At 42.5% G+C, this 17,843-nt stretch overlaps 1 protein-coding gene and 1 long non-coding RNA gene across 3 annotated transcripts in view; one reads left to right on the forward strand and one right to left on the reverse strand.

Annotated features, from left to right (window-relative positions):
• Positions 1-17,843, forward strand: part of Kcnab1 (potassium voltage-gated channel subfamily A regulatory beta subunit 1) — a 377,926-nt gene that overhangs the window by 10,690 nt on the left and 349,393 nt on the right. Inside the window, exon 1 of one of the 2 annotated variants that reach the window (XM_060378391.1) lies at positions 7,230-7,530. The exons of the other annotated variant lie outside the window; for it this stretch is intronic. Coding sequence (XP_060234374.1) covers positions 7,289-7,530 — 242 coding nt within the window. The 5' untranslated portion in view covers positions 7,230-7,288. Of the gene's footprint in view, positions 1-7,229; positions 7,531-17,843 lie in introns of those variants that run through there. 2 annotated transcript variants of the gene reach the window in all.
• Positions 10,391-16,049, reverse strand: LOC132652480 (uncharacterized). The gene is made up of 3 exons (XR_009590118.1): positions 15,811-16,049; positions 13,502-13,748; positions 10,391-11,802 (listed from the first exon to the last, which is right to left on the reverse strand). It is a non-coding gene; the product is annotated as an uncharacterized LOC132652480 (long non-coding RNA).

Genomic DNA, 17,843 nt, shown 5'->3' on the forward strand with positions numbered 1-17,843 from the left:
AACAATAGAAAAGCATTACTTTTACATGTATTTTAAAGTATTTTCAATTAAATACATTTCCCACCATACTTAGCTTCAGAACTAATTAAGAAAAAACAAACAAACAAGCAAAAAACAAATGTGCTTTCCAGGATGTTCTTTCATTAGTGTAATAGTAAAATAATCTTTAATAATCAACTAGAAAATTAGTTCACTAAAAAGATTTCAACATTACCATGATCTAGTTTTAGGGACACAAGGATTATTCAGGAATAATAATCTTGCCGAAACAAACTGTAGAGTGTGTTCGGTGATCCAAGACTACAGTAGTAAATGGGTATGGATTTAAAAGTGTGAAAGAAAGTCTGTAGAATTATGAAGTGACTCATTTTAGAAGGGTACAGGGGAAGAAGAAAATATAGGAAAAAATAGCATACAAAATGCACTGTTGCAACAAGTTTAAATGGGGATTTATGGGATTTGTGGGATTCATGGGTTTGTGGGAATGCAAACCAATGAGAAGCAGGTAGGATGACCATTGAAAGGGGACTGTCTAAGAGCAAAGTTAAGCGCTTGGGAGGGTAAATGGATGATATTTCTAAAAAGAGAAAACAAGGCTCCATTCATCCAACACTGGGGCATAATAAAACTTTCATCAAAGCCATTTTTCCAATAGCTGAGACATAAAGTATTATGGCTTTAATGTAATTCTTAAACTTGAAGAAACAATTTGCCAACTCTAGTTTATCCTAGTGGCTGTTGACTATTGCGTTATGCTAAAATGTCCTCTGCCATGGAAGAAGGGACAAAGAGATTATAAGAACTGGAGGTTCGTGAAGACTTCTGTGGAAAAGTGTTTCCTAGACAAGGCACGGTGATATGCTCATGAACTCACTGAGGCTGTGGTGAGCTGCCCAAGACATGCATAAGTCTGTGCCCTCAAGCGTTCGTCATGGAAGAGAAAGGGGCTTGTGTGGCCTAACGCTTCCCGAGGGAATATTCATAGTTATACTGGCTGGAGGAAGGGGTGTCATTTTTGTTAGAGGTGTCACACACACACACACACACGAAAGAGCTACCACTATAGATGCACGGGGATTCGAAACGTTGAACAGGGATAGAATGTAACATGGTTCATTTCTCATGAAAAACAGCTTGGCAGTTTGTCAAAAGTTAAACGTAGATGTCTCATATGATCCTGTAATTCCATGCCTAGATATGTCCTAAAAACATTGTAATTTTATTTTATTTGTACCTTTAGGGTTTTGTGCAAGTGTATGTTGTATGTTGAACATTCCCCCCTGGTTTGGGCAGTGCCCTGAAGCAGTTTTCTTTCTACGTTCATGTCATTTCATGTCTCTATATCTGTCTTTCTGTGAGTCACTTAATTTTCTTAATCTGATGATCTTCAGTAGCATCCTGAAAACTACAAAGCTTCATTCTTTATGGCTGGAAAGGATTCTCTTTTGCTTGTATAACACCTTCTCCTTACTCACTCCTCTGCTGTTGACTCCTTGGGTTGGTTCCACAGCTTAGCTACTGTGAATAGCACTGCAGTAAACCTTTGTGTCAAAGTATGTACACATTCACCCATTTCATATCCGGACTGTTCAAAATGACCCTTAGGTGATAAACGTCCCGGGGCTCCTCAGTGAGGAATGAATGAACAGACTGTGATGGTGGTGTGCACATACAATGGGACATTATTTGGGGGCATAAATAAGGGAATCGGTAATAACACCGGCGGACCTTCAGAACATTTAGGTTAAGTGAAAGAAACCAGACGCAAATTGGCATACCACCTATGATTCTTTTTGAATAAAATATCAAAAGCAAGTAAATCCATCCTGGCAAAAACACAGATTGGGGTGTTTTCTGGAGCTGAGGGAGTAGCTAGCAGTTGATTATTGCCTGTGACACTTTATTTCGGATGAATGGGGGAGTTTTGCTGTAAGACAGAGAAGCGGCTACAGGACATTGTCAAGGCACTACTGCTGCCAAATCATTTGCGTTAAGACTTTGTATTTTCTGTTGGGTGATTTTTATTTTAACAACTTATTTTTAAAAGTGAAATGTGTTCACTGGGATTGTTTAAGCTGTATGGGATATGCCTTGGAAAACAGTAGAAGCATTTGTTACTTGAATTTTGTATTGTGGTTTCTTCATTCTTTCCCCCATTCCTCTGTAGTCTCTTGTTGATGTTGACTTTTCTTGCATATTTAGGTATATACCTGGCCCTAATTGCTCTTTTCATCTAATTTCCCATGTTTACTTGGATGAAAAAACAGGAAAAAAAGGAAATCAATAATGCTTAACTTACAATAAAGAAAGACCATTGGGCAGGCATAGTGTCACATGTTTTTAATCCCAGCAGAAGCAGGCAGATCTCTGAATTAGTAGGCCAGCCTGGTCTACAAAGCAAGCTCAGGACAGCCAAGACTACACAGAGAAAACCTGTCAAGAAAGAAAGAAAGAAAGAAAGAAAGAAAGAAAGAAAGAAAGAAAGAAAGAAAGAAAGAGAAAGACTGTTTGGGTTCTGAATGGAGGATTTGTTACATTTCATTTGTTCATTTGGTTCTTGGCTGTATTCTGTTTATCAAAGTGGGAGAAAGGTCACCTCTAAACCAACTCAGTTGCTGTTCTCTTTGTAGTAACATGAGTCTGTCTGGGAGAGTGCCAGGTCCAGGAATCACCCTAGGTTGGTGTTTATCTGGGGGCACCTTTATAGATTCTAGAGAGGCCAAGCATTTAGAACTCAGTTTTCCAAAATGTTGACAGGATGTGGCTATTTTAGCTTTTATATATGCCCCACCCATCATGCTATCACAAGTAGAGTTGGCAAAGGGAACAAATCATTTCTCATTCATAGTAGACATTCAGGCTTCTCGTCTAATTATTTTTATGTAATTACTGCCTTAGAACAATAGTATGTTCAGTAGCTGAGCGTTTATAGCTATTATGCAGTGAAAGGACATTTCGAGAGTCAGCCTGAGGACTGGGGATATAGTTAATAAAGTGCTCACTGCACTAGCGTGAGGACCTGAGCTTGGATGCCCAGTACCCGTGTAAAAAGCCAAGCATGGGGTCTGCGTGTATCCCGGAGCCGGGAGGTAGAGACAGGAACAACTATGATTGGCTGACCATACAGCCTATCAGTAGTAGTGAGCTCCCTGTTCAACAAGAGGCACGCTCTCAACATTAACACACACACACACACACACACACACACACACACACAGAGAGAGAGAGAGAGAGAGAGAGAGAGAGAGAGAGAGTAAGCCTTATATATTTGGATATTTAAATAATTAGGTCTTTGGTAGCATTTCCTGGTGGGGATATAGGTCTCCTATTTGTTGAGAGCAGCTGTTTGGAGCCTTGTTTGCTATCACCCCAATTTGTCAGGCTGAGGACAGGCTGAATAGTGCTTTGTATTCAGTCTTGGGGCTACTCAGTGTTGTTTCTGAATGGGGTGTCAGAGTGATCTCAGCGGGGCTAGGAATAGCTTCACCTTTAGCACCTAGGAGTAAATCTTCCGTAGGCCTAGTAGAGTCTCTCTCATGATATTCAGGCGTTTTGTAGAGGCCTTGCAGGGTTTTGCAGGGATCCCTTGAGTCCCAGATTACCCCGCAGTGTGGGTGCCAGATAGGGTGGCTGACAGGCAGGTGGGTGAGTCCAGGCAACTTACCAGAAGTTCTGCTTAGATCAATGTAGCACAGGAATAGAGAAAGAAAAGAGGTACAAACCTCAGTGTTCTAGGAACTACCCCCTTTTCCCATTTTACCTCTTATTCTTTCTTGAGGGAAACTTCCACAGTGTTCCGACTGGGGCAGGAGCCATGTTCAAAGCTCCACAGCCGGATGTGAATGGTGCTTGCGATCACATGATAGAAGCGGAGATGCAATTTCACTTGAGAATCCCAATTTCTCTATATTTTCATCCTACCAGGTGGGGTTTTATCTTGATTTTTTTCAAGTCTTTTGTTTTGTTATGATCTCTTCTTTCTTCCTGGAATCCAGAGCTTTGGCTTCTAAGAGGAGAAGGGAGTTAGACTGGGTAGGGCTCACAAGTGAGCTAAGGAAAGCATTGTTAACTAGAGATAATGTCAAAGCATGTGCATTATTATGGACGTTACATGGTACGTATTATGTGCTTCTATCAGATGCCATGCTCCCCTCGAAGTACTGACCGCCTAGACAGAGTGAAGATGGACACATGCAGAAAGGTTCCTCACACTCTCAAGTGTCAGGACTTCGGATCCCTGTGCTTCCCAAAGTAGGACTGGTGACACTCTCCTGGTGGGCAGAGGGTTAGTGCACACAGGAAGCAGCAGGCACCTTTGAGTCGTGTCATTAACAGAATATTCCTATTTATTTTATTTTTCTTCAAAGCTTCCGATTTCCTCCGCTAAGAGTAAAGGGCAAACATGCCAGATTCATACTGAACCATCTCAAAAACACCTCTGTAATGCCTTTTAATTTCCTCAAAATAAATGTTAGGACTCCAGTTCAGAATCTTTGGAGACCATAGGAGTTCACTTGCAAATTAGCATTCCTCATTTTGGTCATATAGCACAATGATAAGGTTTCCTTACTAAATACTTTACTATAGGCTGCTCTAATCAGTTTCCAGACCTGAAGGTCTCTGATGTTAACTGTTGTCAACTGTGCGTGCCTGGGTATAAAGAAATTTTCCATCATAAAAGTAGACAAAAGAGACTCGCCTGACAGCTACAAAGGAAAGTACAGAATGGGGAAAAGTGAGATAAGGCTGGAAAGAACATTTTCAAAGGCAGCAGAAATGCTCCAAATGGTGGAGGGTTTGGCTGTACCATGTTTCCTCAGAAAGAACTCAGCCACTGGCCAGGGGACAGCAGGCTTTGTGCAGTTTTCCTCAAGGGGAACCAGCAAGCCTGAGAGAAGAGCCTGCTGCATAACGCCATGGGCCTGAAGCACCTCCCCTGGAAGCTGAAGCAAAAGGAGAGGAAATCAAATGGCCTCTCTTAAATGGAGAGGGGAAGCCTGCAGACCTTTGCTACTAACAGAGACAGCAATGAAGAGCCACTTGGTATTCTGAAAGCATCACATCCCATCCTGCACAGGACTCAAACCTGATTTAAGCCAAGCCAGCGAGAGATCTTCAGAGCTGTTATTTCAGCATCAAAACCCAAGCATGGATATGGGAATCTTGTGAGAAGCAGTATGTCAAGCAAGGGTCATCAAATGTCATAGGGTTTCTATTGCTGTGACAAAACACTATGACCAAAAAAAGCAAGTTGGAGAGGAAAGCGTTTATTTGGCTTACACTTCTGTATTGCTGTTCACAATGGAAGAATGTCAAGGTAGCAGCTCAAACGGCAGGAACTTGGGGCAGGAGCTGATGCAGAGGCCATGGAAGGGTGCTGCTTACTGACTTTCTCCCATGGCTTGCTCACCCTCCTTTATTATAAACTTAGGACCACTACCTCCTCCCCCATGGCACCACCCACAATGGGCTGGGCTTTCCCCATCAATCACTAATTGAGAAAATGGCCCACAGACTTATGTACAGCCCAATCTTATGGAGTCATTTCCTTAACTGAGGTTCCTTCCCTCTTCTCAGATAACTCCAGGTAAGTCAAGTTGTCATAAAACAATCCAGCACACCAAACACAACCCAAAACACATTCTCATGCTGAATTCTGTGTTCTCAGGAGAAATCAACAACTTTTATTTCCTGCATTCATGGAAGCAACATTCAGCTTGGGTCAAGGGCATGATCCCCCAGGAAGTTTAGAGCAAGGGGAAGGACTGACTGAACTCTTTCCTGCCGGGGACAGTTTTACAGTAGCTGAGAACTGGAAGCCTTTGAGATACCTGCCTTTCAGTGAGGGGTTTGTCGCTGTAACCCTCCCCCCCAACCCAGGGAAAGCAGAGTGAAGGGTGCTGGATGCGATGGCAGGGGCCCAGAGCTGAGGGAAGAAACCAAAGGCATGTAGTTGATTCTTTTCTTATCTAGAGTAGCCATAGTCCAAGTATATGGAGAGCAGAGGACAGTTTTGTGGAGCTAATTCTAAGCTTCCACTTTGTGGGATCTGGGTAGTCAAACCCAGGCTTACAAACATGTTCCTGCTGCTGAGTCACCTGATGGACCCCAGAGCAAATTTTTTTCATGTTGACATGATCAACTTTGAGCCCTCCTCCTGTTGGGCCAGAAATATAGCTCTGTCAGTTAAGGTGCTTGCTGCCAAAACCAACAAAATGGAGAGAGGAGACTCTGACAAGCTGTCCTTATGCCTGTGCTCACATGTATACACTGATACACAAAGGTACAATAAATAAATACATGGAAAAATGTACCTCTCTCCTGTTTTTATAGTTTCAAATGTACTTTTGGCTCATGGTTCATTTTGAGTTAATGCTTATATAGATGTAAGTCCAGAATTCACTTATCTTTTTTTTTTTTTTTCTAATTTTGTGTGTGTGTGTGTTTGTGCACATGAGTGCATGGACCTACAGCATACAAAAGTAAACATCAGATCCCCTGGAGCTGGGATTTCAGGTGGTTATGAACCTCTCAATGTGATATCAGGAAGCAAACCTGGGCCCCCTGTAAGAGCAGTAAGCTTTCTTAGCTGCTGAGCCATCTATCCAGCCCAGAGTCACTTATCTTCTTTTTCTGGTTATATTTTGTTATCCTTATAAATGTCCTATTGCTCTACTTGTTGAAATCTATATACTTCCTTCTGGGCTTTATAAAACACCAGTTGCCCGTATTTGTATGAGGCTTCTGTTTCTTAAACACACCTCATTGATTTTCATTATCACCTGACAGAAACAACTAAAAAAGAAGTTCATGACCATTTCACCCAAATGAATTCTGTCACTAGTAAGAAAATTGATTATGAAATATTTGATAATTTAGAGTGGTCTGCTGGTGCTTTTATGAAATTATTCCCAAGGCTTTATGGTAACAGATCTGGCTGGTATCCTACCAAAATATTTCCTTTACCTAAATAGAAAGACATGGGAAAACATGCCCACATTTTTCCCTAGAGCCAATACGTAGTTGTCTTAGATTCGACTCTGAGGCATTTAAAGAGAAGAGAAAGCCTGTTGGCTTCCATTAGGCTCTTTTCTACCCAAGCCTTGGCAGAGACTCTCTGTTAGGGACTTGGGAGCCTACTTAGATTAAAATAATAGGAAGGGAGATCTAAAGAAAGCCAGCTGGTCCCTTTCAGGGACAGACCAAATCCAGAGAGCCTGAGTTACTCTCAGCCAGTCTTAAAGTGAAGAGCTGTGAAATTTGCTTTGTCTCCTTGGGCTTTTGAACCATGCACCTTTATAAGCCTGCCTGTGCAGACATCCCCAGCCCAAAGCTGGCTCTGTCCAAATCCAGTGAATCAGCTCTAAAATGCAGGCGGCACCTAACAGTGACCAAGACCCAGCCTCAGGGAGCCTGCTGGCCTGTTAGACCGAGTGGAACTACAGAATGGAAATGCCTGGAGAAGTTTTTACGTGCCCATGGAGTTTCACTGCAGGAAACCACCAAGGCGAAGACGGGCATGGCATACAGGTACTGTTGATTGCAGTAAAATCCAACCAGAAACTGTACTGATGTCAAAGGTTATTTCCATTAAAGAATAAAGATTGAAATAGCAAGACAAGATATTAAGAAGAGAGAACAGCAAATGCAGTGGGCCCTTTTGAGTTCTTTTGTTTGCTTCTTCTTGCTTTGAATTATCTTTCTCTTTGCTCAAAGAGTTACGCAAAGAGAATCAAGTTCACTTGTGGAAGGTTCCAAGATCACCTGTGAAAGGAAGGCTACTACGTGCTGCCAATAGGAATAGCTTGAGCTCTGAGGAAGTAGGTGACTGAGCATCTTGATGTGAAGAATGTGGACTCCATTCTTCTCAGCGTAGTCTATCAAGCTGAGCAGAGTGTTTTCCAATGCTGTGCAGGCTTCAACTGCTGTCTTTATTTAAGCCTAAATCACGTGGGCTGTGCTAACGGTTAACAAACTAGTGGGTTCTTCTTGAAATGACAGTGCTTTTTACCAACATAGTCCAAGATGAATCCCCTGTTCTGCACTGGCCTTTCAATACCATTATTTATTAATGAAAAGGAAAGGTTTTTTTGCTTCTTGGTATGAGGTTGAGTGTGTATTTGTCAATTGCTCTGAGAAGCAATTTGAAGCAACTTTGAAGCAATTTGTCCCTTCCTTCTGTGAGCTGAGCTGTACTAAGTCAGCCAGCAGCTGCTAAGCATGCGCACAAGGCTTTGCTCCTCCAGAGTCTCAAGGCTGAGCAAAACCACCGAGGAAGTACAAGGGAACTGAAAACAAAACAAAACAAAACAGTTTAGCATTTGTAAAGGATGCTCTTCCTAGCCACTGCCAAAAGTTGGACTTCTCAGGCTAAGTTTTTTCTTTTTCTTCTTCTTGTACAACTTATCCCCAACGGATTCATTTTCCAGCTCTAACGTTCTATTTTCGTAGAGCAGCCGCTGCTCTGATTTACCAGCTAATTTTGTTAATAAAGCAACTTGCAATAGTGTGGCTCCTCTCTGGAGAGCAATGCATTTTATACAGACAGTTTATATAATAAAGGGCTGGTGCAGAAGAGGAAAGGACTTTCGTGGATTCTTAGGGAGCTCACTACAGTTAATCCCATGCTGACTGGAGACCAGAAAGAGTCTCATTGCCCGTGTAAGAGAATTCAGCTTTGCTCACTGAGGCTGAGCGCAGGCTGCCTCCTTCTCACCACCTCCCTTCTGATTCTGCTTTGGCAGGAGCCTTCTCCCTCAGCCTCTCCACATCCCCTCACTTTCTTCTCATGCTCCCCCTTACTCTCAGTGGTAGTTGTGAGGCTGGTGTGTGAGTGCAGATCAGTGAAGGAAGAGGCATCGTTTCTCGTGCTACCATAAACTTGTGTGTAACCCTGCAGAGAGCATGCCTTCTCCTTTAAAAGTCCTCCTTCCGTTATCTCTCCATCCCTCCGAGAGCAGTGCTTCTTAAAGGATTGTGACAACCAGGAACACTTCCTTCAAACACGTGAGAGTAGAGCTGCTTCAGGGGAAGGTGGGGCCTGGAGCCCACCTCTACCGTGGTGGATTCCATGCTTCATGTGATTTGAGAGCGTGGGTCTGGGGCAATTCTGTAAGTTGCCTTCGTGAGCAGGGCTCTGCGATTTGGGAGAATGCCTTGCATAGGCAAGCTCTCCGGCCAACACCTATAATCCTAGATCACACTCCTGGGATCTAGAAATGGGATAGCAAAGAACTCTACTATGTTCTCCCTCTCCCCCTCCCCTTCCCCTTCTCCCTCTTCCTCCTCCCTCTCCCTTCTCCTCCTCTTCCAAGTTAAACTCAATACCGACCCCATGACATGGTTAAGGATTTCAATCATGATGGCCTTGGCTGTGCTGACACATCTTCCGGATGCTCCCTTAGCACGCTTCTCCCAGTTTCAACAGTGCTTCATTTCTTCTGTCAAGACACCTACTAATTACCTTTGTTTAGGCTATTTCCTTTAACTGTTAAGGAGGGAGTTTTAGGAACAAGGACTGTGACTCTTATGGTTCCTCTTCAAATAGGCTTTTACACAGTGGTGTCCAGACTTTAATTTATTATGACATTTCCTGCCAAGATAAAAGGTATGTAAAAGGATGATGGCTGTGTGAAGAGACCCCTGTTTGACTTTAACCTTTCTATTCATTTTGAAGGATATCATTCTGTCTCATATATACTGGAAAGGAGATAAATCTTGGCATTAAGCAGACCAGAAGCCATATCCCAACTCTGCCAGTTTGAGAACTGAGATATTGATCTTGAAATAATGTATTGGTTGCCTAGCACACAGTAGACACTCATTAAATTTAGGTTTTCTTCCCAGTTACCCAATAGCATTTGTTTGTCAAATCATAAGAGATTATTCTCAGGAGTAAAAGGCAACAAATTCTGCAGCATCGCAGTATGCAGGCTCCATGCTGAGCGTTGGAGCCCTGAGGTCTGGGAATGAGGTAAGCTGCTGTCTTCTTCCTAATTTGGGCAAATGCCATCGAAGCCTTCAGCCTAGGGCCAGCTGCTTAGGTCCTATCATATGTAAGGGAGTGTTATGTTATGTTTCCATGGAGACTTGCTACTATTTCTGACTAAAGCTGACCAGGAAAGGGGGGATAAGTCAGTAAATACGCAAAGGCATACATAAACTGAGAATGGTGAAAAGGTGTACCAATTTAGCATGGAGATCATTCTTAGAATTCTCCGAAAAAGGTACTTTGAAAAGCTGTTGTATTAGAGGCTACAAAATAACCACTAAGAGAGCAGTCATTTCTAAGAGGCTGAGTGTTAAATGTCTTTATTACATCACATTGAACTCTTAGGAAGACAGTAAACACAGCTGAGTCAATATTAAAGAAATATATTGAAAAGCAGGTTCGAGCAAAACACAAGATATATCTGGACTTTTAAGTGGCCACAGATAAGTAGATAGATAGATAGATAGATAGATAGATAGATAGATAGACAGACGATAGATAATTTTTAAAGTAATTTGGTTGTACTAATAATGGCAGGCGGAACTGACAGAGATGTAAAATGAAATTCTAATCCAGGGGTCAGCAAGCTCTTCTTGTAAGTAGTAAAAATCTTAAGCTTGAGCTGATCTTGTTTTTATATAAGCTAGTTGAGTGAGTGTGTGTGTGTTTCTTATAAAAATTATTCTGTCATTGCCATGAGAATGAGAATTAGACCTTTCCTATCCTGCAATCCTGCAAAACTTTTGCATTTTGGAAATTCTCAATACAAGTATGTTCTTTATTTTTTATTTTTTTCTTCACAATTTATTGATTATATATCTTGATTGAAGCCTCCTCCCTCAACCTTCCCAGTCCCACCCTCCTTCCTTCTTTCCCTCATCTCCTTCCCCTCACCATTGAAAGGGGAAGTTCCCTTCGTTGCTTTCTGCCCATAACTCAAGTCTCATCAGGACTGCTTGAATCCTCTTCCTCCATGGCCTGGCAAGGCTGCATCATCAGGTGTGAGTGATCAGAGAGCAGTCAACTGAGTTCATGTTAGAGGCAGCACTTGATCCCCTCACTCAGAGAGCCACATGGAGACTGAGCTGCCAATCAGCCACATCTGAGCAGGGGGTTTAGGTCCTCTCCATGTGTGGTCTTCCATTGGTACATCAGTCTCTGTAGGACCCCCTGGGCTCAGATCTTTTAGTTTTGTTGGTCTCCTTGTGGAGCTTCTGTCCCCTCCATGTCCCTCTAATCCCACCCCTCACTTCCGTATGATTCATCTGAGCTCTGATCAGTTTGGCCCTGAGTCTCAGCATCTGACACGCGTGTTCTTGAGGAGCATACATCCAGTCAGAAGTTGGACAGAATAAATACCAAAGAGCAAACAGGAACTTCTGACCCCCATGCTCAGTGCTCTAGCTCCCTACGAACAGTGCTGTAGCTCCCTATTTTTCCTGTATTAGGCATTAAGGTTATCCTGTTATCTTTGCTGAGTTCCAAATGCCCCATCTGGAAAACAGACCGAACTCAACATGCCAGCAGCAGGTCACGCATTTGCAGAGGCTGGGCTCACTCTTGACATTTCTGTGAGCCTAACATGGCACTTGTCCCAACACTGACTAGTTCTCTTTAAACTTGGGAGCAGGGAATCTGTGTATTTATTTTTTGCTGTTGGCAAGTAGACAGGGCCTTTTATACCAGAGTCCAAGCTGGATTTAACTCTCTATGGAGCTGAGTTTGGCTTCAAACTCATGGCAAAACCTTCTTCCTCCTAGGCAGGTCTTGGGCTGACAGGCTTCCATCACTGTATCTGCCTCAACTTGGTACTTTGAAAAACAAAAACAAAAACAAAAACAAAAAACAAAAAAACATGTGTTAACTCTCTTTAAAAGATGGACAGAAAATAAAAACACCTACACAATTCTGGCCTCATTGCTATTTCTCCCTCATTAGTATTTGCACATTCATTGCTTCTTTTATTGATTCATAAAGATCTTTAGAAATTTCTATTTTTATTCTCATGTCTTTTCACTTAACACAAGGATGTGCTCACAGGCTCAGCCTCTCTCCTTTTCTGACTCCTGTATAGCGTCCTTGTCTATAAGGAACAAACCCTTGTGGGATGATAGCATTCACACCGGGGGCTTATAGAAGGAACCAGGAAGGAAATCCACTCTGCTTTCCATAACATTACAGGGCTGAGGTACCAGGGATGAGGAATAGTATTTTTAAATTAAATAGAATCCACCACTTCCTCCCAGTACTCCATATCACACACCGTTCTCTGAATTCCTGTGGCCTGTTCTTTCCATGAGATACTTGGCACACTCAGATCTCCTTGAAAAATAGCTATGGCCATGTCTGAAAAACAATAGCCTAGAAACTGCTGCCTGGGCAGGAGCCATATCAAGGTGAGCTGACATGATTTATTTTAGGCAGGCCTAATTTGGGTCAGTCCTGGGGCCTGTGCTGATTTCCCTGAGCCTCGGCCTGTGTCTCTCCTGAAACATTTCTGGAGGGTGGTAGATGTCATCGAGGTGTATGAGGCTCAGGATGTGTGTGATCTGAGGTAAAGGACATGAAAGACAGAGCAAAGCAGCTGATTTAGTGTCGAATGCCACACTTAGTGCCTAGGTAATGGAGCAGAAATTCTAAAACAATTACAGATCGTCAGTGTCACTTTAAATAAGAAATGCCCTAGAATGTGAGCATGATTGTAGTTTGAAATATCAAGAGACTAAAACCCAATTCGTTTTAAAATTTCGACTGTGATTTTTCTAGGGTAAAAGTTGCCTTGCTTATGTAGCATGATGAAAATATCAGAATCAAAGCTTAAGAATATCTCTGAGTTACATGAATTATATTTCTCTATTATGGATGTTGTTGTTCCTCTGAGAACAACGGGTATTTTGAAACCTGATTTTTCCCGACCAAGAAGCAACCATAGGCCAAAATATATTTATCCATCCAGCCCACAATAACTTTTGAATTTCCCTGCAGCCCTTGTGAGTGCCGGTAGGGTGTGCTATTTCGTAAAGAAAAGGAAGCTTTTTCTCATTCCTTAGAATGAAGCAAACAGGATGATTTTCCAGAATCTATATAGAGTTGCCTGATTGTGTCAATAGGAAATTTTCATACTGAGAAAAAAGTAACAGATTATGTCCAGCATATTCCTGGGTTTCTGAAAAGCTCAGGTATTACAGCAGGCTTATTATGGGCTACTCCAGTTAGGTGTTTTACTATTTTAACAATCATTTAAGATGTTTTTGATTCTTGGGAATTTCATACATCTATACAAGGCAATACCATCATATCCACTCCCTGGATTTCCCTCCTTCAACTCCCTCTGTATTTCCTTCAACAAGTCCTCCTTCCAATGCCTTCTCTTCTGCTACCCTCTGTATCCAATTAGGGCTGCCCCCGGGGGCATGCACATGGAGTCATGCACTGATGGGTGAGATGCCTACTAGTAGTTAAAACAAACAAACAAACACACAAACAAACAAACAAACAAAACAAAGAAACCTTCATAAAAGGATGGTTTTGTCTCTCCCAGAAGCTATGAACTGTCAATAGCTTCTCAGTAAAACGTAAGATCTTAAGAACTTGTTTTCCGCCTACGCCGGAGTTTTGCTGGCTTGATCTTATGCAGGTCTTGCTTCAATAGCCATGGTTGCTTTGAGATGACATGTCCAGAAGCATTTCACAGCTCTCTTCTCCATCCCGTCTTTTTGGTTCTTTTTGCCTCCTCTTCCACGTTCTTCTTTGTGACCTGGCAGGAGTAGGGTCGTTGGAGAGGTCTCATTGAGTACTACACATTCAGTCTCTCATTCCAGTACTTTCACCAATTACACATCTCTGAACTGTCTGCTGATCTCTGCAAAAAGACGCTTCTCTGTCCAAGATGGAAAGTGGTCCAGGTATAAACACAAATATTTAGAAGAAAGTTTAAAAGCATTGTCATTTAGCAAAACAACAACAGCTCTTTCAATTCCATAGACACTCTGCAATAGTTAGGCAATGAAATCAACCTATATGTCCATCCACAGATGAATGAATAAGAGAAACAAGTCACATATCCACAATGAAATATTGCTCAACTGTAAAATAAAATTCTGAAGTTTGCAGGTAAATAGATGAAACAGAAAAATAAGACAGACTGAGTAAGGTATTTCAGGTGCAGAAAGACAAACTCAACATGTTCTTCCTGTGTGTGTTAAACTGGAAACACAAGTTTTGGAAGCCATAAAAGTGGCTTTGGGAAGAGGCCATGTTAAGGGAAGGGACACAGTTGATTACAGGCTAAAAGGAGGTAGGGAGGTGGGATACTGGGGATAGAAAGGCTAATGCAGGAAGAATTATAAGGGTATAGGGAACATCAAGATGTGTGGGTAGAGGACAAACCAAAAGGAAGGTATATGAGAAGCCCCATGGAAGCCCACTGTCTTACAGCCCAAGTGAAAACACAAGTGGGAGAATAGTACAGCAAATGTGATAGGAAAGGAGAGAGTGTGACCTCGGAGTTAAAGGATCAAGTGGGGTACATGAAGAAAAGGACGAAGCTGTGGGTTATTAACTAAAAATAAAGAGGCATGATAAAACATTACAGAAACCCAGTATTTAGTAAGATGATTTCAAAATATAACTTTATAAAATAAAGACTTCAAATAGAATTATCCAACAAAAGTAGACAGTGCTGCTCCCAAGAAGACATGAGTTAATAAATAAAACTCATAGTGCAAGACATGAGATGCTTCCTTAATGAGTAATTTGTCAGGTAGGCCCCACATGTCTCCAAAACAATACAGATTATTACATTACCCTTGGTTATCCATCATAACTACATGACCCTATTGCTGAAGACATCTGTCTTAGTCACTGTTCTATTGCTTTGAAGGGACACCATGACCACAGCAACGCTTAAAAAAGAAAGCATTTAATTGGGTCTTTCTTACAATTTCGGAGATTTGATCCATTATCGTCTTGGTAGGCAGACATGGCGCTGAAAAAATTAGCTTAGAGTTTTATATCTGGATCCTCAGGAAGCAGAGAGAGAGAGAGACACTTGGCCTGGCTTGGGCTTTTGTAACTTCAAAGCCCACTCCCAGTGACTTTCTCCAACAAGGCCACACCTTCAATCCTTCTCAAGTAGTGTCACTCCCTCCCTAATAACTAAGCATTCAAATATATGAGCCTATAGAGGACATTCTCATTCAAACCATCACAACACCATAATGCATTTTAGCTGCAGGAAGTAGACAAATCAATCTCAAATCAACTAGGAAGCCTTTTTCCTGGTGTTTAGCTTTCACAGTGCCAAAAGATGCTATTTAAGTTCCTGGGGGAAAAATTCCTTCAGTTTTCTTACCCACCACTGGACCACGTATAGTGCAATACAGACCTGATATGCAAGATGCTGTAATAGTGGCATGCCTGATAATTATGGGGTAAGAAAACACTATCTGATTGGGTGTGAGACCTGTTCTATGGCAGGGACTTTCCTTATTGATACAAAATCCCCATGGTTAAAGAGGTCATAGTTCCTACAGTATATCTGCTATCGTTATTTTGCAAAATGTCAGTGAGTGCTTGATAGAGCAAATAGTCTGTGTTCAGAAGTTTCCTTGCCATGTATTCTAAAGGTATGTATGCTACCGACTCCTAAGCATGGCTGACAGAAAAGAAAGGCACATCTTTCATTCCTAGCTATATTTCTATATTTGTTACTTTATTTTCACTGATATAACAAAATACCCGAACAAAAAAAAAAAAAAAAAGAAAAAAACAAAAAACAAAACAAACAAACAAACTTAAGGAAGGAAAGATAGGTTTACCTTGGCTGACAGAGTGTGGTCTGTTATGGCAGGGGAGGCATGGCAGGGAGAAGACTTCAGTTAAGGCTGTGTTATCAGGAACTTGGCGCAGTTGGTCACATTGTACCCAGTGTCAGGGAGCAGAGAGAGACGCCGTGTCTGCATCTTTTTCTTCTTTTTTCATTCAGTCTAGGGCCACAGCCCATGGAATGATGTCGTTCACATTCCTAGGATGCCTGCCCTTCTCCTTTTCTGGAGACTCTCCAGCACACCCAAGGGTGTGTCTCTTAGGTGAGTACAAATCAAACCAAGTTAACAATAAAGATGAGCCGCGACACTGGCCTTCCTTTGGACAATACTCTTTTGTGTGTGTCCATTCAGGGGATTTTGTTTTTGTTTGCTTTGACCTTTTTTTTGAAGATAACTTCAAACTACAAAAACAAACAAACAAAAAACAAACAAAAAACTAGCAAGAATAATGCACAGAAGTGCTCTTAGTCTTTTACTCTTAATGCAAACATTTTTGCTCTATTTGTTTTAAACACCGTTCATGGTCTGACAGGCCCCTACCCCATACCCACTGTCCTATTTGATTTTCCAAACCATTGAGTATAAGTTACATGACCCTCTGTCTTTCAATACTTCCTACAAAGTGGGTATTCCTGTATATATTCCTGAGGAAGTACAATCCTAGTTTGCTCTCTGTTGCTGTGATAAAACAGTGACCAAAAGCAACTTGGAAAGAAAAGGGTTTATTTGGTTTCCAGTTTACTGTCCAGCATGGAAGGAAGCTGGAGGCAGGATCTAAGGCAAAGATCATGGAGGAACATTGCTTGCTCACTCAGCTACCTTTTACAGTGTATGCCCACCTGCCCAGAAATGGCACTGATAACAGTGGGCTGGGCCCTCTCTTGGTCCTCACACACCAATCACCAATCAAGAACATGCCCCTCCAACGTGCCCATAGGCCAATCTGTGGAGGCAGCTCCTCAGCTGAGACTCTTTCCTCCCAGGAATGCCTAGATCTATGTCAAACTGACGAAACACTGAGACAATCACCACCCTCAGTAAGGTGTGCATTCACAGCCTGCTTTAACCTAACCATCTGCATTCTAATTATGCTGACCAAGAAAGGAATGCCTTTGGTGGCCTTTTAAAGTTCTAGTTGGAAGGAGCTGATACTGGATTGCAAACTGTATTGTGTCGTCCTGTCCGTGAGGTCTGTTTTCAACCCACAGCAGTTCAGTCAGAATTAAGTGTAGTACAGGTTATAGAGTTGTAACTATGAAGTCCACCTCAGGTTGGGAGAAGACCCTGTGATGCTGGAATTCGCTGTCTATCTGTAAGCCTCCTGGTTAGGCTACTGCCATGTGGTGGAGACTGCTGTCTTCCACAGTTACCTGAGGAGATCTGTCATGATTTCTTCTGGAACTGAGAACAAGGCTGAAGGGTCTTTCAGGAGAAGACCGACCTTAGGGAAATGGAGGCGAACGAACTCAGTCATCTGTGTTCATCTAGTTGCAATACCTCCTCCTCAGAGAGGTGGTGCTGGTGGTCTGTGTATGGAGGGGCGCCAGGCAGTACATGAAACAGCAGAAGGGACACTAACCGGCCATGCATGGGAGGGCAGTAAGGCAAGGGCTGCCAAACGCAATTACTTCAGGGTTAGGCAGCCTTTTTGCCAGAAAGGACCCCAAAGGGTAGAACAGAAGACAGAGAACTGGTTAGGGTGGAAGAGAATGGATTCGGGCTGGAGGTCCCAGAGCACTCCTTTCTGCAGGAGAGAGAGGATTTTAGGAGACACGGGTCCTGGAATGCTTTCAGGCAAGGGTTTGCAGCCGATTATCGCTTCTTCCCTCAGCGACGTTCTTCTGAATTCGAGTGTGATGGAAACGTTGGCAGGTGCGGAGCGCGGGCGTGGAAGGTGCAGTTCATTGACTACGCTCTGTTCTGTAGATTCCGAAGGGTCCTAACCGACCGGTGGTTCACGCAGCTTTTGGAACTGCACAGCGTTCTTTAGCTCAGCATTTAGGAGTGGGGTATGGCTGCGAAGC

The sequence above is a fragment of the Meriones unguiculatus genome, chromosome 2 (assembly GCF_030254825.1).
Source record: "Meriones unguiculatus strain TT.TT164.6M chromosome 2, Bangor_MerUng_6.1, whole genome shotgun sequence".
Taxonomy (NCBI): domain Eukaryota; kingdom Metazoa; phylum Chordata; class Mammalia; order Rodentia; family Muridae; genus Meriones; species Meriones unguiculatus.